This window comes from Telopea speciosissima, chromosome 3 (assembly GCF_018873765.1).
Source record: "Telopea speciosissima isolate NSW1024214 ecotype Mountain lineage chromosome 3, Tspe_v1, whole genome shotgun sequence".
In the NCBI taxonomy this organism is placed as follows: domain Eukaryota; kingdom Viridiplantae; phylum Streptophyta; class Magnoliopsida; order Proteales; family Proteaceae; genus Telopea; species Telopea speciosissima.
Window position 1 is genome coordinate 12,088,496 of NC_057918.1, and position 22,755 is coordinate 12,111,250.

General features: G+C 37.6%; 1 protein-coding gene across 1 annotated transcript; it reads right to left on the minus strand.

The window, feature by feature from the left end:
• Window positions 1-2,232: 2,232 nt before the first annotated feature.
• Window positions 2,233-3,334, minus strand: LOC122653685 (uncharacterized protein At5g19025). The gene has a single exon (XM_043847615.1). It carries the CDS (start codon window positions 3,063-3,065, stop codon window positions 2,412-2,414), a length of 654 nt encoding a protein of 217 aa, XP_043703550.1. The 5' UTR covers window positions 3,066-3,334; the 3' UTR covers window positions 2,233-2,411.
• Between the last annotated feature and the right edge of the window lie 19,421 nt (window positions 3,335-22,755).

Sequence of the window (22,755 nt, forward strand, 5' to 3'; positions counted from 1 at the left end):
AAAAGCAACAACTTGATTGGGAAAGAAGGGCAAAGTAAAATAATGCAGGAATATTCCCTCAAATTATAAGGGCAAGAATCGATCTTCTCTGCTAAAAAAAGTATAGCCAAACCTAGATTCCAATTGGCTGACAAAACTCATAACCAGGACAGGTGCCAGAATTGGATGAAGAGATAGAATGACGTGGGATCTCGGAAGCAATAGTTTGCAAGAAATTCAAAATATAGTTCCATGGAGACCTGAGTACAAAGTACACTACAAAGAATATAAGTTTTAGCAAAGACAAATAATCTACAGATCGTATTCCTGTAATTTCTATGATATAAAAAAACTGAAAATGGATAAAAGGAATTTGGAATAGAACAACATGGATCCAGACATGGTCTTGATCGGCCTTTGTATCTGTATTGGAAACAGAGCACAAGAAGTGGTCTGGAAGTGCAGTACATATAGTGAATTAAGCATAGGTGAATAGCACCCTAACAAGACATGGCAATAAGTTTGGTTCTTCCAGCTCCCGAAACAAAGATGATGATGTGGTACGATTTCTCCCAACTCCAACATGAAATGATATTTTGTCTGCCGGGAAGCTTTTATATAAGAAAAAAAAGCTGAGAATAACTGCTCGAGTACAATTTGTTAAAAGTAGATCAGAAGCTCATTCACAGGTAGGAATATAAAAATTCTGTTCTATAATCGAATCTATCGACTTAATATATTATTTAGGAAGATATACTCCTGCTCTCTCAGTTCAATCGTATGAGATACTTTCACGCACCTTGGACCTTGTTCTCCTTGATCACTTCAAAAATATAAACAAATCTCTCTTCTTCAGTTCAATGGTGGAAACTAGTTATCTGAGCCAACTGATAACAATACAGAATAAATAAAGGTTTACTTAAAAACGTAATACACTAATGAACAATAAAACAGGCCATAACTCCAACATAAGGAGAAAAGGGTTCGATTTTAACCTGTACAAAAGACCACCAAAGCTGCCAAGACAAATACACACAAGGATGCACTCGCACAGGCACACACATGAGAGAGAGAGAGAGAGAGAGTCCATGTCAACAGTATGAAAAACCACCAAAGTTCAACACACGAAGGCAAACACAAGGAATGTTATATAACTAGGATTGTCCTAAGGATTCTTAAGATAGGCAAATCAAACAGCACAGCCCTGATCCATCATTAGATTGACTTGATAACTTCCAAATACATAGTTTGCAATAGAACTGTCGACTGAAGTATTTAAGATTGTACATATCAGAAGACTAAGAGCGCCCCAGTGCACGAGGCTCCCACTACTGCAGCGTCTGGGAGGTGCAAATGTACGCAGCTTTACCTCCGCTTCGCGGAGAGGCTGTTTCCATGTTTTGAACCTGCAACCTAATGGTTGCAATAGCAAAACTGATATCAGAAGACAATGCAAAAAAAAATCTACATGCTTCTGCATAAAAAGAATGTATGGTCTTTGTAAAGTGTAAGCCCCTCAACCCTCCCCCACCCCAAAAAGGGGGGGGGGGGGGGGGAAGGACACGCAAAAGATAGAATTTGTAATGGGAAAATAAGAAAGAAAACAAATGATTTCTTAGAAGTGTATGAATTCTCAAGATAAATAGTCACCACACAACAGAGGCCTGATCCTTTATTAGATTGACTTGATCAGTACAAAAGACATAGCTTCCTTATGATTGTTGACTGAAGTATTTAAGATGGTTCCAATATGATATCAAAAGACTATGAAAAAAAAATTACATTTATCAGCATAAAAAGAAAGTGTGATCTTCATTCAAATATACCTCTGAAACACTCCACACACACACACACACACACAAAATATATATATATATATATATATATATATTAATAAAGATTTGGTAATAAAAAGAGACGGGGAAAAGAAAACAAAACAAAACAAGCCTTTCACTTTCCATGGTATTGGTTATATCAATTACTTATATTTCATTATACATTTCAAAATATCCTACTTCCACATATGTGAGTAGACTTTGTAAGAGTAATTTAAGATTAAATAAGTAACTTTCGGAACCTGCATTAGAACAACCACTTCAAGTAAACTTCACGCCCTAAAGAAACTTAAAACCAGTTATCAAGAGGCCTAACACAAACTGCAACTATGAATAGCCTGGTGAAGTTCAAATGGAATGAAAAATTTAGAGTTTTTTTTTGGGTGAATAAATGTATCATAAAAAGACTACATATAAAGAAAGAAGACAATGCTCAATTTCACTTACATACAATCCTTACAAACTTATTTTCATCTGACTTATTTAAATACAGTATAGTGCGGGGAAGCTTGATCTTATGAGCAATACTTTTCTCCAAATTGAAACTAAGTCCCTGTTGAGTTCCTCCCTATCAATTATAAATATTCCCCCCCCCCCCTACTTCTTGATCTTTCGTAGCTTCTTTGGCCCCGGAACTTCCATCCTACCAATAGCACAACCACATCTGGCACGGAACACAATAATAGCCCTCCCATTTGCAGGTGCCATCTTCCTTAACTCATTTTCTAATTCTTTATGGCGTTCTTGTACAAATTCAAGAAGACCCTGCACAGCACCATCTTTGCTCACAGGAGAACTCGAATTCTTCACACTCTCCTCAGTCTCAATCTGTATATCAAACTCCACCGAGTTACGGAGGCCGCGGCAGTTTGGGATTCCACACTTTTTACCGGTGCGAGTGCATTTAGAAATGCCCCAAACGCCTAAGGCTGCGAAGAAAATGCTAAGTCCCATAGATGCATAGACCATTGGAGCTCGACATACCTCGTCTTTCACTACAGAAAGAATCGCCCCAACAATTCCAGAAACGCCATAGCAGAATAGCATAACATATGGAAATACTAAAAACCCAGAAGCAACAATGACCGCGATGAAGATCACCACATCTACAGCGGCTGCTCGAGATTGACCGCAAGGAGGGATCTTTAAGGGGTTTAGAGAATTGGGTTGCTTTCTGTTTCTTTGGAGTTGATGATTATGCCTCGAGTTAGTGAGGGATGGATCAGTAAATGTATAAGGAGTCGTAGCCATGTTTGTGAGGCGACCGGAGGAGGAGGACTTGCACAATGAATCAAGTAACGAGAACAGATCATTGGGAGAGAAACTAATAAAAATAACAGAACAGGTCTCTGTTCAAAACCCACGGCCCCCGATCAAAAACAGATAAAACCCACCGATCTAAAGAAAATTAGATCAAATCTACCATAGAAAAGACGAAATTTGTGGCAAGTTCGAGTGCACCTGAAGGCCGGAATCGAAATTTGATGAAATCGAAGCGTCTCTGTCGGTCTTTGGAGCAGGCATCATCGTTTCTGAAACCTCAAAATCTTTTGGAAACTAAGATTGGCGATAAGATTTAAGAGGGATAAACGCGTCGATAGAAGTCTCTGTTCAAGAACATTGGCTTCTACCGTTTCTGAAAGAAAGTCTCGTCCAAGACACGTGGAAGATCTTCACTGCTCATCACATCTCTCATTTTTGTCATCTAAACTCTAAACTAGTTTTGGTGCCTGAGAGTCAGACACTTGATGACCTAATAATATTTTTAGGGAAGCTGCCAGGATGCGTGCCCCACGTCGCGGGGGCCAATGGGAGCACCGGTACGGACATTCAGGGGAAGTGGCATTTCAATGATTTCATTGCCTCATGTGAGATGCGTGTCCATCTTGTTTTTCCCTCCTATGAAATAACGTATATGCCCCTGCTAGCATATGCTTACGCAGCAAAATAGGGACGGTAATTATAGTTATACATGTCAAGGAAAAAACTCATTTTTGCGAATCAAAGTGGCTCGTCTTTATTGTGGCATGTGAAATGATGACGTTATCATTTTTATTATTAGAGGAATTTTTTTATGGGACGCAAGGTAGCCATGCTGCACGTCAATCAATGAGAGAGCACACACGGTGACACAAAAGGAGGCAGAATATCCATCATACATGGGGGTATGGCAGTTATTCTTACCCTTGTTGTGTGTGGATGTGACTCATGCGTTCCACATAGAAAACATTCTCCCTTTTTTTATATAATTTTTTTGGGAAGTACAAGAATATGGCCTACGCCAACATTCCCATGTGTCTATCTCTCTCCTCCTTAAAATAAGATGGTAGAAGTATGTTTTCACATGGGGAAGGAGACAGATAGACTCATGGGAGTGCTGGCGTAGGCCACACTCCCAGACAGAGATCATTTTTCCTTAAAACAAGGGGGCGTGTCTTTTCACATGGCGAGGAGAGATAGACTCATGGGAGTGCTGGCGTAGGCCACACTCCCTGAGAGATCATTTTCCCAAATTTTTTTGTATGCAAATGAAATAAAATAGATTAATTTGTTAAAAACAACTCTACATTATTTCCGACTATCACAAACAACTAACTACATATAAATACATACTTACATAACAATAAACATTCTACTTGGTCATTATAACAGATAGGGCAAGAGATCGATGCTTGGTCGCTTGGCACATGCACCAGCGGGGGCTTATATGAGTGAATGTAAGGGCATCAACATGGATGAGATTTTGTTATTTCACTGGGAGGGGGGCAGTAATTTTGTGTGTTCCTATGTGTAGACACACGAGCCCCACACGACTAGACAACATTCTTCTTTCCAAACAGATAATTCCAAAAAAAACATCAAAAAATTCCCCAGCCCATCCTTTTGATGTCCCCTGCATCAACCAAGCATGAAAATCTTTAGAATCCAACCATACTTCTACATTTTTGTACCCTACCTCCACTGCATGAAGTAAACATTGCATGATGCTTCTGGCCGAAACACCACAACACAATGAAACATAGTGAAATTTCGATTGATACAGCAAAACGAGGCCCAACCACTATTATGAGTGATTGGGTCAACACAACCGTCACAAATTAGTAAGCATAAGATATGTCCATCCTATTCCAATCACTGATTAAATATTACTCATCAAATGAGAAAAATCCCACCTCCCTACAATTTCTCCTATATGGGCCTATATGGATCCTTGTCCTCCAATCAATTCTATTCGAGATTGTCTCAAGAATGACAACGAATAGAGCTAATTGGAGGGCAAGGATCCATATTACTAACCCCACACTGGTGGAATATTGCTGACTTGCTATCAACAGTGTTGTGTTCCTCTCTTTTACTTTTATTACCTATATTTTGTCTATCTACGGATTCATGTAGACAATCTCATTTAATTGGGATAACGTTTAGTTATTGTTGTAAGCAATTTCCCCTAATTACTTTTCCGATTATTGTCATCATCTAAGAATTGAACTGCATGCACCGGTAACAGCAGCGTGCATCACGAATAAATTACCAGGGCACGGCATATTTTGAAGGCATAAGCCACTCCTCCACAGCGAAGAGTCGGTGCCTTTCCTTCCCCACAACACTTGCAACAACCACCACAGGAGAGCATTATTCCTCAATCTGCTACTGCAACGGTAGGGGTGGCGGTGGCTGCCGCTGCTACTTCTGAGCTCTGTATCCATCTTATTGGCCCATCTCTATAGGGATATGTAGGTTCTACTACAATAATTTTTGCTGCTGCTTCTTATTTTTTCATGCGATCAAATCAAATAAGCCCAAACTTTACATTTAAGTAGGAAACCTGGACCCTACCTACCTGCCCACAAATTTATATTTGGACCCTAGAAAAAATTATTGTCTTATAAGATTGAGAATTAAATTTGACTCTTTACAAAATAATAATCAGAAGTGGAGCCTTCCTATTCAAATAATCAATTTAAATAGAGGTGGCACTCCACATGGTAGATATTAAATGTATTGACTAAGTGAACCATCAAAAATTAATTTTCATTAATGGCAATTGGATATAAACCCATTGGAGTTGAACTTGTTTTCATTAATAATTTTTTGAAATAAGTACGCCTCATTATATAGGTAGGGTAAGGTCACATATAATGACCTATATATACCCTTCCCCAAGGTGTCTCAATTTTGTGTCCAACACAACCCAAAATAAAAATCACATGTTACTCCAACTACCAGAGCCTCTATTCACCCAAGAAAAGGGATTTATAAATATTTATGAAAGATATAGATAACAGCCAATTTATTAAACTCAATTTTACTATTACAGTAACAAAAACAATAACATATGATATACATAATCCAAAATATTGTGAACTAGACAAGTATTTTCAACCCAACAAAGTAAAACTAACCAGAAATGGCGAATTAAGAAACACAGGTTCAGCAAAAGGGTCCCAAACCTTCTCCTTTGAAAAAGGTTATAGATCAGTCAATTCCTAACATTCCTAACTTACCAAAAATTGGGATGTTAGAAATTTTCTGAAACAAGAAAACATCAATCAAAAAATTGATTTCCAAAAATGATATTTAATTAAGCAGCCCACATAAACTGTCCAAATCATTAGATTGGGTTCCAAAGACTAAAATGCCCTGAAATGCAATACAAAAAGTTGAAAAACATTAATTTTAAAATTCAGGATATTGGTATCTTGATCACTGATATTATAGGAACCATGGAGGATTCCAACACACATTGTTTAGCTGAAATTCTTTTCCTCCCTCAACCATGTTCAAATGTGCTTACTGTCAATATTATGCCAATATGGTGTATTTATTCTTCACTTCTCCTGGTCATCAGACAAACTTCGGCGATAGGAAAACAGCAGTTTTCACTCCCTTTCTGTTTGCTCATACCATTAAGGCCAAGAGAAATATTAACAGTATAATAAGCACATACCATTGACAACAAGGGGGCATTTTTCTGTGAAATCAAAGATCTTGAGTTAAAACATACATTCTGCTAAACTCAAAGATAATTCATAATTGTAGCATGAAACAGAGCAAAAACACAGTGAAGCTTTCTTCTACAAAAATTTCTATTAACCCAAAAGCAGGTGGTACGACTTTGTAAGCTTATTTTTTCTGAAGCAAGGAGAGTCAGATGGTTTAATTGAATTCATTGTGTTCTGAAAATATATACTTCATTAATTAAAAATTCAATTAATTTATAGTTCAGCAAGATTAATAATACTTTCTAAAATTCACAGAAAAGGAATATCACAATGATAAAAACAATAAGTAAATAAAAAGAGAAGAGTAATTTAAGGAATTGAAGTAAAAAAAAAGTACTACTCCACCGCACCCAAAAACAACAAAGAAGTAGGAAGTAAAAATAGAAGAAAAAGGAGTGGATTCTCTTAAACTCAATAACTGCATAAAATTAAAAAAAAAATTTGTGGCATAACCACCCACCAAAGATCACAATCACTTGCCCTGCAAGACAGCATTGCAGCAAAAAATTTCAGGTGTGGGAAGTTACTCATCACAGCACCAATGCAGCTTAGAGTTTGAAGTTCTGATGCAGTAAAGCTAGGTGATCAGCACATATCTATCAGCTCAGTGAAAAACTATGAGGAAATAAGCATGTCATCCAATTAGAGTTAATGCAAAATTTTACATTAGATAAGGAACACGAGAAAATGAAAGCCATGACCAAGATTATTAAAATACTTGATTATGGTGTTGGCAATGTTGAATAGAAGAAGTCTCAGTTAGCATAGGTTATAGCACTAAATAAATGACAGAAGACCAAAGTAAAATTATCCACAAATAATGAGGTATACATTATGATCTATATAAGCTCACTATTGTTATTTCCCCCAACCCCAAAGTTGTAAGTACCCCACCCACCTCCACATTCCCGTGGAGGAAAAATGGAAAAAGAGGTTTGATAACCTGGGAATCGAGACGGAGAAGATAATCATGGATAAAACCCTGAAAATATGTGCTGTAACAGTTTGGCTCAAGCTGATACAATCCAGAGCCCTAAATCCTTCCAAGAAATAATCAAGCTTGAAATTGAAAACCAAAATTTGCAGTAAACTTGTGAAACTTGCAGAAGCACAATCCTAAAAGAAGACATTTTCTATAACATAAAGAATAGAAGAGAGAATTGAGCACGAGATCAGACTCCTAACGAAACTACATGTGAGAATAAGGAGCTCTACCTCCTTTTCTGTTCAATATAATCAACATTTGGCATTGAACAGGCCCCTGAGATATTAGTTAGCATAAAGAAACATCACTCATGAAGCTCAATCATGGATTTAAAACTTGAAATAACATTTCTAAGTGGCTCTTTCTGAGGTATAAATTGAGAGACAAATGATTCAGAATAGAAAGAAAAAGATTATTAAAATAAACCTATGCTTGTTGAAGGTGAAGTTTCGAAATAGAACAATTCCTTCTTGTTAAATTGTAGTATGGGCCAGAATACCATGGGGGTATTCTGGACATTTTCTTCTTTATATTATGTGTACAGCCACGGCTATGATAGGGGCAAATATGTCCTTGTAATTTTGACTCCTTATTATAAATACATTGCTTGGGGTCTACCTTAGACCATCCAAACCTTATTCTAATTCTGAATCTAAAAACACGGTATCAGAGCAGGTTTCAAATTAGGGATTCTGAATCTATTAACACTTCTGTCATGTATCTCAAATTGAGGCAGCATCAGATGCTTCTTGGTTCTCGAATTGTGTGGACAATAAATGAATTGAACAAACACAGAGCAATGCCATGTTGAAGATACCAATGGCTGTGTGGAGTATGATTTTTGAGAAAGGTTAATGGGCCGTAAAAGCGAATTAGACTGGATAGCAGTCTCACAGTTGTGAAAGTTTAGATTAGATGCGTGACAAGAGAGAGTAAACGCCACAACCAATATTATTAAAATGCTTGAATAGAAAATGTTGAAAGGAGATCCAACTGGATTGGTATTAAAATGTTAAAAGCAGGTTGTTGGCAGTATTGAGGATTAGTCTGTATTAGCATAGGTTATAGCACTAAATATATGAGAGAAAGTAAAAGGATTCACAAATAAAGTGGTACACATTATGATCTATATAGGCTCAATTTTGTTAGTTCCTGCAACCCCAAAAGTTGTAAGTACCCCACTCACTCCCAAACCCTGTCACAAAAAAAAAAACTAATAAAAGGTTTGACCTCTTACGGATTGAGATGGAGAAACTAATCATGGATAAAACACTGAAAATATGTGCTGTAAATTGAAAACCAAAATTTTATGAAACTTGCAGAAGTTCAATCCTAAAAGAAGACATTTTCTCTAACAATGCAGAACAAAAGAGAGAATAAGCATAATATCAGACTCCCAACAAAATTACATGTGAGAATATGGAGCTACGCACGGCCCTTTTCTGTATAATGAACATTTGGCGTTGAATGGGACTCTCACATATTAGTTAGCATAAGGAAACATCACTCATGAAGCTCAATTATTGATTCAAAACTTGAAATGGAATTTCTAACTGATTCCTTCTGAGATATAAATTGAGAAAGAAATGATTCAGGATAGTAACAAACTATATTATAATAAACCTACGCTTGTTGAAGGTGAAGTTTTGAATCCCCGATTGAGGCAACCTCAGATGCTTCAATTGTTGATTCTAATATTGACCGTTATGTTGTTGATTGTTGCTTACATGAATACCTGGATTTTTTTCATTATTTCTTGTACGTCTTAAGGAGTGATATATGAGCCTATCGAAACAGGTCGCTGATGCAGAAGCCAAGTTGTTTAGCAAGAAATACTCTAAGGGAACTCATGGGAGAAGGGCTGGTTCACTTCATCAATTGGTGGACCAACCCAATGGGCCTAAGGGTCAACCAACTTTAAGTTGGGCCAGCCCAATAGTGCTGGGAGTTGCTGGGTCTCTCAAACCCAGAATCGTGGGGTATAATGGTCAAGTTATTGATAAAATTTTGTAACTTCAAGTGTGGGCCGATGTTCACTTATAGTGGACCCCACTTGAAGTGGTGAAGTATCTATTATGTTTCTAATTTAGTTCAGTCAAGTAATTAGAGTAGTTTCTAATTTTCTGTTGAAGTTATTAAGTTTCTATTTTTTTTTGCTTTTACTTGAGGAGCAAGTCCTGCCCTCTATTTATTGTAAGGCTGCTTTAGCCACTTCCACAATTTTACTAAGTTGAATGAAGATTTGTTTGTTGCAAGTATGATTCTCTCTCAAGTTGTGTGTTAGACTTGAAGGGCTGAAGGAGCCTGGCTGTGAGAGACTAATCCATCTATTCCCCTCAACCTTCTATTTTCTATCTTCTCCATCTTCTCTGTCTCTCCATCTATCTCTGTATTCTGCTGTGATGTTGTGGCTGCCCAACCATTGAGAAGACCACTCGAGTGCTACTGCTGCTGCTGTTGCTGATCGAACAAAGAGATTCCACCACCTGTGGATTCCAGTTTTTGCCCCAGTTTGGCTGCAAGCTTCAAGACCCCTCTTCTCCATCATCCTTCATCAAATTCTGTAGAGTTCTGGAGCATAGAGTCCCCACACCAGGCCCTACACTCAACCCTGGTTTGGAGATCAGGCTCCCTCTGGTTCGCAAGATCCACCAAGACTTTCTATTTTGGTGTCACCACTGCAACTCTCAACTCAACCATCAGAATTGCACAAGATTTACAGCATAGGTGCACCTCCGTAGGACCTCTACTCGATCCAATTGTGGGTCCAAGTTGCTGCTTGGTTTGGTTTCTACACCTAACTCCCCTACTTTCCATTTTGGTGAATTTTCTCTTTGGCTGTCTCTAGCCATCCGAATTGGCTCAAACTTTGGGAGTCACTTGTGCAGGCCCAGACTTGAATTCGACCCTAATATTAGCCCCTTCTACTGGCTGAAACCTGTGTTCCAGCAAATACCCCTATTCTGAACCTGTGTTGGTCCATGCCCTTCTACTTGGGTTTGTTAATTGGTTAATGTGGGTTTACTCGGGACTCATTCTGAGCTAATTTAGTCTTTACATTAGTCTCAGCCTTGCAGGTCATAGTAACAACTCAAGTTGGAGTTCAGATGCCGCCTATGAATTTGGTTTCGTCTAGGTTAATTGGTGTAGCCTATACATGGCTTACCCATTGATTATTATTTGGTTTCATCCAGGTTGGTGTTATCCTTGACTTATTGTCCTGCCCAAGGATCAAGATCTCGGTTCAGACATAGTTTTGGTCAGGCCTGAAAACGAGACGTGCTGATGCAGATAAGTCACATAATGGGTTTATTTTATTGAAAATAAGCTTTTGGTGGGGTTATGTATATATTGGGCCTTTGATTCTATGTATTTTCTTTGTAATGGGCCACTTTAATGAGCCTAAAATGTGGGTACAAAGAAGGCATACGGGATTGTTGGAATATGTATTCCAGAATACCGTGGGGGTATTCTGGTCCTTTTGGGGTAGTCTTTATGTTATTAAGTGTAAGTCGGCTATATGGGTTTTAGTGCCACATCGCCTATTTTAGTCTCTTGTAACTTTCCCCTCTATTATAAATAGAGGGGCTTACCTATCAATTAATACAAGCAATTATTCTCTCATTCTCTCTTTTCTAGCCCACGATTCTACCAACTTGGTATTAGAGCTAGTCTGATCTAAGTTAGAAAAAGAGAAGAAAACCCTCATCCATCTCTTCAATCGACTTCTCCCTTCTTCTCCCTTTCTCGGCTTCTCCTTCTTCTGTTCTTCTTCCTCTCAACCTGTAAAGGGACAGCACTAATGAGGTAAACACAGCATATCAATGATTTAGTTGCTTCCCCCCTCCCTTTCTACCTTTTTTTATTAAAAAAATTCTGTTCGAAATCTGATGGAGCCATACCTGCGATATTGGAGCTGTCTAGAATTTTTGGAGATCTGATTTCTACCCAATGAAGATTGATCCTCCATTGTTGGAGCCCCCTATGCAGCCTTTTCCAGCACTCTTCTACCCTATTCCATAGTCTTCCTTCCCTTTCTTTCTTTCTCTCCATCTTTTATTAACTTTTCCAGCCTCCATACCCAAATCGATCTCAACTTGTCAGGGTTTTGACCCTTTTTCAAAACCCTGACTCCAATCGATTTTGGGGTTTCCCTTTTCAGATGCAGCTAATTTTTTAGGGGTGATTCCCTACTACTACAAGCCTTAATGGACCTAAGTTTGGACATTTTCTGATGGCTGGATTTGTTCTTACAGCAAAACCTTCTCAACCTGCTATTTTTGGGTACTTGTTAAAACCTTGACTCAAATCGACATAAAGGTTACATGTTTCAATTTTTGCTGATTTTTGGAGGGCTGATTACTCCAACTACAAGGATCACTCGACCTCATTCTTAGCCTCTTTCCAAGTGTTTGAAGACCCCTAACCCCAATCGATCCTCCTTTTCAGGGTTTTACAAAACCCTGACACATCGATTTTAGGGTTAGGGTTGATTGTAACTGTTGGAGTTTTTTGGAGGTGTTTCTACCATCAAGAGGGACATTCTACTTCAACGATTTATGGCTTGAAGAAGTTATATTACACAAGATAACTGCTGCCCTAGTTTTCTTGCAATTTTTTGTGTTTCTCCCACTTGAAGATCAAGTCTCAATCACCAAGGAGATTGGTTATTCGAACTGGAGATCCATTCCCGCAGTTGTGGTCAGCATCTATTACCAGAAGACATCACCTTTGACAAGTCATCATCATTTTTGTTGAAGCCCCCTTCCCTACAATCGATCTTCACTTTCAGGGTTTTTTTACAAAACCCTGACTATAATCGATCTAAGGGTTAGGACAGTCCACTCTTGCTGATTTTTTTAGGAGAGTTTTATAACCATCAAAGGAATATTCAACCCATATTTCAGCAACATTCATCAGTTCTTTTTGGCAAAAATTCAGGTTCATTCTTATGGCTCGGTTTCTCCAATTATCAACCTATTTTTTTTACTTGTTCCTATGTGGCCGGGTGTTTCAACTACCTATGGATCTTTCGGGTTCTTTATCTTATATTTGCTGGTTCTATTGAGCTTTACTACATATATTGCTGGTTTTATTGATTGGCTTCTGTAAGCATGACTGGTTGACATGTTACTGCTGCCTTTATGTGGACTACTGTTGCCCTATTATTGAGACTGAGTATCCTACTATTGGAGATCAAATTTCTTTCATTATTGAAGACTCGTATCTACTACCCTGGAGATCAGCTTATTTGGGATGACAACAGTGTGTTCCAAGGTTATTGGTTGCAACTACAAACCTATTCAGTTATGTGAAGCTTTTCTGGTTCATATCCGGCTCCCTTTGAGAGCTTGATCCTAGCATTGTTCACAAATTCAGATCTGATCCAAGTTTTTTGTTGAAGCTTCTTACATCCATTGCTGTCCAAATATCTTCGTCAGTTCTATTTAGCATGTGGGAGTTTATAGTTTGGAATTTTGCACACTAGTACTTCCTTGTGTGAAAATTGATCAAGTTTTTACAGAATGGTACCTTCTCAAATTAGACCTGCTTTTTTTAATTCAGATTTGATCATTGGAGATTGGTGTTTTGGAATTAGTTTGATCGATTGAAAGAAGGTTGTAAATTACTGTGTTGCTTTGTCCATGGTTCATTATCCCACTGCTTCTTTTCACTTCACCACCTCTCAAACCATACCTTTGGCATATACTCATAACCACCTTGGAAATTTATGTATTCTCTAAATTGCCATTTCTTCTCTTTCCATTACCCTTGGCACCTTTTGGAAGATTTTGGAATATTATGTTTTTGCTCTATCACTTACATCATTTCTGTTATATCCACGTGTACTACACGTGAGGGAGGGATTATGTACAGTATACTGCAACCATTGCAGAAAGCAGAACTTGCAGGAACACTTGGGGCAAAACATAGAAGATCAGAGTTTTCACCATTGCCAATGGGTATCTACTTTGTTATTGGGGTGAGTTTGCCATAAGGAGGAGATTGGTATTAAAGTATTGACGATGTTTGGTGATTGCCTGCCTATATGAGGTTGTACAGTTGAATTGATTTTTTCCGTTGCTTGATTCATCTACTCGCTACCCTAGTTACTTATCTTCAAGATTATCATTCAGAGATTCATCACTGGACAGCAATAGAAGATTGGTAAAAGCTGGCTTTTTTGGAAGACATTCCAGTCCCGGTTTGCTGATCAAGTCTGCCCAAGTTTTGAAGATCTATTTTTTCAAGTTCTTGAAGGTTTATTTGGGAGCTACATTCGTCTTGAAGCTGGATTCTGCTACAACTTATTTTTTCCCGTTTTGTTCAAGTTGGGCATTAGTACCTTGTATGCGCCAACTTGAGGGGAAGTGTTAGCATTATTATGGAGTTTTTTTTTATTTAGTTCAAGCTAAATTTTCTTTCTTTAATTCTTTGTATAATCCAGCTTGAGGGGGAGTATTGGAATATATACTTCAGAATACCGTGAGGGTATTCTGGTCCTTTTGGGGTAGTCTTTATACTTCACTGCTCCTAAATAATGACACAGATTATGCAAGGCGATTATAAGAACTCTACTGCATATATATTTATGAGTTAACTCTTATAACAAGACTAGACTAAAGCCTATTCAGTCACATCAAACAATAATGGAGGTCATGATGTAAGACAACTATGGATATATCAGCTCAAGTCTATAGATTGTAGGCTCAAATTTGTCCAAATTATATCTAACAGCCACCACAAATCATATATCAATTCGGAAGGAAAACATGCCTCAATCAATAATGCAACAAAAGTCAATTAGAGCTAAACAAGCAGGTATGTAATACAATAAAGCCAGCAAACTTTACAATCACCAAATATGGCATGTCTAAATTCTTAGGGTAAACCAATCAATTGGTGTGCTAAAGCTTCTTTCAAAACTATGAAAGAAAAATGAAATCTCTCATGAGAAATTCTCAAGTTTTGGTTAAAAACTGAGAGAAATAAACCGTCCACCTTGTAGCAAACCAGCCTCAATGAAGATTTAAAAAGTTGTGCAGCATTCGAGTCAAGGGTTCAAGGCTTTTGAGAGAGAGCGAGGTAAAACAACTAAACCCAACCTTGTTGCAAGTGTTCCATGATTAAGCTTCGTGCATACCATAAGTCTGATACTCTTAAGACATACATCTTGATCAATACAAGATGATAAAACTGTCTGTTTCAGAAAAATATATATACTACTTTATTAAGGTTACCGGGGTTCCTACAATTCTGCTTGGTATGTGAAGACCATAGTTATCAAGGCGTCGCCCATGGCGTCCAGGCTCATTGGGCGCCTTGCCACCATGGCGGTGTCGCCTTGTTTTTTGAACCTCTTAAACGCCATGGTCGCCTTCCCGCCTTGATAACTATGGTGAAGATAGCCTTTTTTTTTCAAATTTTGAAAAGAACCATCATATAAAAGAGAAAAAATACCTCTTTAATTAAAAAAAAAAATTTGTGACATTCTAATTCCTCAAGTACTTGAGGCTTCGCCAGTTAGTTATATTCATCCCACTTCCTTATCCATGTGCACTTCCACCCTTCCGATTTACAATGAAACCTCTCTCCCCCACCCCCTCACTCGCTAATTCTTTTCTTTTTTCTGAAACTCATTCCCCAATTCTTGTTCCATTCTTTTCTTTCTTTTGTCATGTGCAACACTACACGTACACATTAGTGATTTTTGAGAAATTGAAAGTGAAAGCCATTGGGCATTAATGACTCAAAGTCACCCTCACCCTTTAGGGCCTTTGAAAATTGGTTTGGACTTGTTAACCTGACATAATATGTGAGAGACGCCACTAACATTTCCAATATATAAAAACATGGCATACACCATCTTTTGGCTTCGACCCCACAAAATGGGAGATGACTGACAACTAATTGACTATGTGACTCACATTTATATGAGGTTAATATTTTCATCTTGGTGTAGGTGGTCCTCAGTTTTACCAAGAGAGGAGGGGGAAATGAAATAAAACATTAGAAATTGTTTTTTCAAGGGGGCAACTTTCGCCATTTGACTGATTAGAAGAGTTGGGTCTCCCATGTTGGACCCAACTTTAGCTTTTAACGGACATCTTATCTTTTTGTCTAATTCTTTTTTCGTCGAGAATGCGAAATTGACCTAGAATGCATTCCAACAATGTATACCAAACACAGCCTAAAAAGTGGTGGTATTTTGATAGTTGACATGCTGGCACCCATTAAGGATATCAACCCCATCATATCAGTGAATTCTTTTCTTTCACCCAAGTCTCAATTGTACCCATATATGCTTCCTTGTCAAGTTCAATAAGAAAATGACAAATGGAGAAAAAATATAAAACAAAATTTAATAAATATATGGCCTAAGGGAAACAACAAAAAAGAAAAGGGAAAAAAAAGTGATGAAGAGATTATGGATCTCTTTTTTCCCCATTCACAGAGAAAGAAGGATGAAATGAATGAGGCAAAAAAAAAGTTCAGACTGCAAGCCCAAACCAGTTAGATGATGGCATTTGAAAATGTAAGTACTGATCATTTCTTCATTAAATGGTTTTACTAGCATGAATTAATGATGGCACCGGACAACATCAGTAAACCTCTCACATAATTTCAGGACATAAGAAAACAGGAAAAGGAAAAGCAAAACAAAAGGCCAAACGCTTCATCAATTTGAGGTTCCGTAAATTCCATGATGAATTATGACAAATGACCGCTAAATATAAAATAAATTTTATGAATAATACCAATTTCCAAGAGAAAAAAAAAATTTGAAGAATAATCGGAGCCCAAGTGTTCACGGAAATTGTTTACCAGTGTTGATTCATGATTTCACTTTCATAACTATTAAATTTCAATTTTTCTATACTGAACCAGCTGCCATGTTTCATTGACAATCCCAAAGCTTGTCTTAAACCCTACACTTAGCTTATTCAATTACAAAAAATCAATCATGATTGACAAAAAGGAAGGAAAACAGGAATCACACATGGGTTCTCTGTGTGAGAGAGAGAGAGAGAGAGAGGGAGAGAAAGAGATATGCACCTTGACGAAGAAATTTCAAACTTCACCGAAGCAAAAAAAATTCCCCTGCACCTCCTCAAAGAACTTAGACCGTGCCTCTGCTGGTAGCGTAACTCAACATTGAAGCAGTAGATGAGATTTGGTGAGTGGAGAAGGAATTTCTTGGTTAAGAAAACGGGCCCGTATGAGTTGGCCTTATAGCTTAATTCTAGAGGATAAGTTGGAGATATTTTGATGAGTTGTGGAGAGCAGAGTGGGAATTTCTTAGTTACGAAGGAAACAGGCGAGTATGAGGTGGCCTCATAACTCCCGACTAACTGAAATATTGGAAGGTGACGGCTCCATATCCACTGAACATGATCTATGGCTAAGAAATCGGTTACAGAGACTGATATGTAAAGACATTAAAACTAGAGAATAAGTAGGAGAAGATCTTTCAAAGAGTTGCGGAGATTTACAGTGATTACAAGGGAAGAGCAAATAGAGATACAGAGATGTCGACACTGGACACTGTGGAGTGGGGAGAAAGAGAAGATTAGAGAGTTTTCTAAGCAATGTACGGAGTAGGGGATTGGTTTTTGTCAAGATCCAGATCCTCTACTGCCGAACTGCTCGGCAGGATCGTGCTGCTCATACACGGTGAGGCATGCAATGACCACCTTACCCCCACTCAGGCAAGATGTTTGGACAGGGGTAAAGCGATCATTACATCCCTCACCGTGTCTAGCAGCACGGTCCTACCGGGCGTCTCAGCCATAGAGGATCCAAATTCTAAGAAAGAACGCTACCCGTTGTGCACCTAGTGTGGCTTCCACGCCTAGACACACGGTCCGCCTTGCCCATCTAGAAATGACCGTCTTGCCCCATGTAAAAGTCGAAATTCTAGGTGCCCAATGCAATTTCTGTGTCTAGGCATTAAGGGTGTCAAACGGAGCGGTTTTGATTATACGGTGCGGTTCAGGTTCGGTGCACATTTTGCAAGGTAGAAATCAAAACCGCACCGGATAAGAATCACCCAAAAATCAAAATCGTTTTATATGTGGTGCGATTTTTGCGATTTCTATTTGGTTTTTATTATACGACTAACAACCGATTTACATGCGGTTTGTCATACCAGTTCACATCTGGTTTCAACTTTGTATCCTTTAATTCTATCATCCATTTCCTTGTTATGTGGGAGAAATTGTATATTTCATAAACAAATTAGAATATAATTAACAAATCAGAATTTCACTAACAAAACCTTATAATTAATACTCAACCTTCCACCTTTGTACCCTTTAATTCAATTAACCCATTTCATAAACAAATCAGAATATAAGCAATCAACATGGAACCCTATCAAAAATTAACACCAAGCATTAAATAAAAGATCTTGATCTTATTCAAAAGATGATTTCATAAGATTTCCAACACCACCAAAATCAAGCAAATAAAAGAAGTTCTAATCATCAAAATTATCCCCAAGGAAAAATGACTGAATAATCTAATATTCTATAATGTTATGCTTCCAAAGTCCCTTCTCAATCCAACAGTCCATAATTAACCATAGACATTCTACAAAGATGCATCCACGCCACTTTAATTTGCATTCTTTAGCTTCTTCTAATAGTTCCAACGCAACAAAGATGAGCTTAGATGTTCCCGTCTCCACCCATTAGAATTTTTTGCTCCAGAGATTCCAACACCTCCCTGTTATGCAAAGTCAATGTAAATTTTTCTTGTTAATTTCTTAAGTATAATAAAAGATAAATGAAGAAATCGTAAGTTGATACCTATACTGAACAAGCTAACCCTCCACGGGTATTATACATTAGTTATGGACTCTTAGATTCTATCTGGTTCTATTCGGTTCAAAATTGATGGTTAACCAACGGTTATCCGATTTTGAACCGAATCGAACCGAACCAAACCAAATAGAGAACATGTGAAATCAGAATTGCACCATTTTTTTGCGGTCTGATTCAGTTAGATCGTAAACGGTCGGTTTCGGTTTCATTTTGACACCCTTACTAGGCATGGTCACCATGCAAGGGGCACGACCGGGTAGCTTTCTTTTCCCCAATTTGATATTATACAATAGGGATAAAAAACACTACCTTGGCGTGTGTTGTCCCTGCGTCCAAACGCAGGGGCACAAAATGACTATCATGCCCCCTTCAATTTTTGCCTTTCCATGGGAGCACGATGGTCATTTCGCACACCCCTGTATCTAGGCGCAAGGATGGTGCACTACACGCAATATCCTGATAGAGTTAGTTTTTATTTACAAAAATAAAAAGAGAATATGTTTTTTTTTTTTTTTTTTTTTTTTTTTTTTTTTTTTTTTCTTTTGGGATAAACTTCGAACCTTTATTAATAAAATGAGAAGATACAAAACAACGCCGAAGAATCAGAATTGAATTGGATTTTCAATTTGATAAAAATTAATTTCCATATTCTAGAATGCTTAACTTGAAGTGTTTGAGATATTTTAGAACTCATTAAACACCTTAAAAATCCATTTTGAAAGAGAAACACTTTCAAAATTAAATTTGAAATGATATGTTAGAGAGAGCTCTAGCTAAAATGATGATCTTAGCTCTGCCCTATTGATGTGGCCACATCTTCAAAACCTCAAGTGGGTACTAATGTTAAAGCTTCCTAATTTTATTTTGGGAAGTAGTTCTCTGTCCGGGAGTGTGGCCTACGCCAGCACTCTCATGTGTCTATCTCTCTCCTCCTCAAAACAAGGGGACAAATGTGTCTTTTTATATGGGGAGGAGAGAGATAGTATGCCACACTCCCGGATAGAGAACTTTCTCCCTTTTTTATTTTCAATTTAAACATGTGTAAGTGCATTTCTGTTTTAATTTGTCATAAGAGAGTGGTGCCAAGAAAAAGCTCTAGCTATAAAGCAGGGAAGGTCCACTTAAATTTATTGAAAACTAGTATGAAGCCACCCATTTTCATGGATATAACCAAGACTCAAAAGGTGAGAAAACCATGAAAACAAATTTCCCAACAAAAAAAAAAGTACAAAGAGGGAGGAAGTTACAAATCAAATGGAGTAGCCAGGTAAGAAGAAAATATTGAAAAATTCAAGACTATGAAAACAATATGAATGGATGTAAGCACACACATAGGAAGCTACATGATTAAATTAAGCTTGAAATTTGCACATGGCCAATCCATACCACTACTTGATTATCTGTAAAGTTGAAAATGTCACACTACTTTCTTTATGGCAAAAAATTGTGTCAATCTAAAAATACCTTCTAGAGCTACCATTCAAGAAACTCTTTTGAAAAGGAGGGAAAGAAAAAGGTGAAGGGGTCAAGGCCAAGATGCATGTCAATTATGTATCATAAACGGCAATCAAATTGGTGGCATATGGAGTGTATGAAATTTGGGAGAGGCTTTCTCACAATATATGAGTGCTAATTTGGGTGTATGAGAGTTTAGGTTACAAATAATAAATAAGGGGTTTAGAGGAGAGAGAGGGGTATAGGGCCCTCACTTTCTGTGGGATGACTTGCAAAAGAATCCGCACACAAATGACATGAGGACCTTTTGCACATAACAGAAGCAGACAAATATAGAAATAGTAAGAAGAATAAACAAGAATATAACAAGAGAAGGGTAACACAGATACGAAAAAAGAAGAAGCATTCGGAGAAATTTATGAATAAGATTTCTATTATTCGGATAATATAGCTATAGAGTAACAGAAAACTAGATAGCAAGGAAGACAATTGAATAATTACCAAAAAAAAAAAAAGCACAACAATAAGAGTGTATTACCTGAGCAGGTTGCGATGGTTGTCCTCTATGCCAATCCCTCTCTTCACACTCTTTAGTCCTTACCAGCTCGAATAAAGCGATGAATGTGAGAAGATTCACACACCTAGGCTTTAATATTGTCCGCTAAATTCTTGAGGTTGGGAGATTGTGAAAGAAGGTCAAAAGAAAATTGGTGAAACGTCTCGAACTCAGCATCAGGATAATTAGAAACTTCAACAAAGTATCTTTTTGTGTTTCTTACCTTGAAGCAGTGGAGAGGAGGCATGACGGTGATCAGAATCATCATGAGAAAGTTTTGAGTCGTCCTTGGCAGTTTCCACCTTAATGGTCTCTTCCAGTCCAATAGAATTAGACTCAGTTTTGATCGGAATGCTGCAATTAAATACCTGCTTCGAAGAATCAAAACCTCTTACATCTCTAATATCTTACATTCTCTCTCCTTTCTGACATATGAACTTTCATGTAGAATAACAATGCAAAACATCTCTCTGAATCCTAATAGTTGGGGAAAAAACATAGAATAATAATGTGTATGTGAAACCATAAATGATGAGTGTTACTGTCTTGTCAATTTGTCATTGGTTAGCTACTTCTTGAAAAGTTTTATTGTTTAAACATTTTTTTTTTTTATGTGCAAGAATATGCACGCCACATCTCTCGAAGGAAGTACCATCCAAATGGGTCCATGTTTTCAAAGTAGGTGATAAAAATTACAAAAAAAATAAAAAAATGGACAAGAGATTGTTGTGTGATTGTGTGATTCTTGCATCAATATGGAAGCCAAAGAGAATGCATGATAGGGCATCAACATAGATGTGATTTATGTTTTAAGGGCGATGGAGCGGTAATTTCATGCACTCATAGGTCAAGGTGGATGAACCACAGTGACTTGTTAGTGTTCTTTTTCCCAAAGAATTTATGTGCAAGAAAAATTGCATTCTAGCATCTGCTTATTATTTTCCAAAAAAAAAATTTATGATTTGAATTTCGAAAAAAGGACTTTGTCCGATAATCCTTAAGCTAGATACATGATAGGGTGAAATGATTTGCCCACCCCATAAAAGATAAAAATCTCATCCTCTTGATGCTTTCTCACACATTTTCATTGGGGTCATGTTGGTGCAGGGGCCACGCTTCGGATAGAAAACTCATCCCCTTGCAATTTTTATCTCTAACTATGACATCATGTGTAATTTACATGGAGATCCTCTCGTCGTCTGCTCACCACGTGTAAGTAGGCTGAGGAAAGCCACTTAGATGGAGATTCTTATGGAGATGAGAGACACGAAGCCTTTATACGACTGCAGATGAACGACAGGGTTGGGTTGGAGACCTCTTTTTTTTTTTTTTTTTTATGATAAAGAGAAATATATTAAAAACTAACTAATCGAAAAATATACAGATTTTTTAGTCTGAGGATGCCTAGCTAGATTAAAGGCTATAACTATACAAAAGTTGTCTCCCTGTCTGTTATAGCATATATCTTGGGATATATTAGATATATAAATTAAGTCTTTTATAAGATGCCAAGGCCAACGAGATTTGGTTGGAGATGGAAGAACATCAGTGATCTGTTGGTTAGAGCACCACACTTCTTTTATCTTCAACCCCATACTAGCAGCATGGTCGAAGCATGATCGGATGCTCATTAGTTCTGGTTCCATATGAGTAGTAGTAGTTATATGCCTAGCAGCAAAACATCTAAACTTTCCATCTAACAATAAGATATAGGACCATCTTGCCAAAGTTAGTCCAGGTGTATGGTATCCTGCACAGATTAAAACAGGAAAGTTAAGTTTTGGTAATGAAGAGAAGGCATCAAAAGATGGACTTAAGAAAACCTCTTCAGAACTACAATATGCATTATGGGACGAAATTAACGGTGGAGATATTTTCAAATCAGCTAATCACTGTTTAACCTGTTTCAACACCCAAATTGGATCAGGCTTTATGACCCAATGACTACCTTGTTCCTGATTGTCCAAATAAAGTAACAAGTAATAATAAAAACACTAAAAAACCAAATCAGAGATTGTTTATCTAAAGTACGGTTGAAAAGGATTGCCAAGCAAAAATCTTTTAGGGATGGATGATCCAAAAACTTAGTTCACAACCCCAAAAGTCCAACTACCCA

Excerpts from the sequence above, each read along its gene's own strand:
- LOC122653685 (XM_043847615.1), bottom strand. The coding sequence starts at position 3,065 with ATGGCTACGACTCCTTATACATTTACTGATCCATCCCTCACTAACTCG.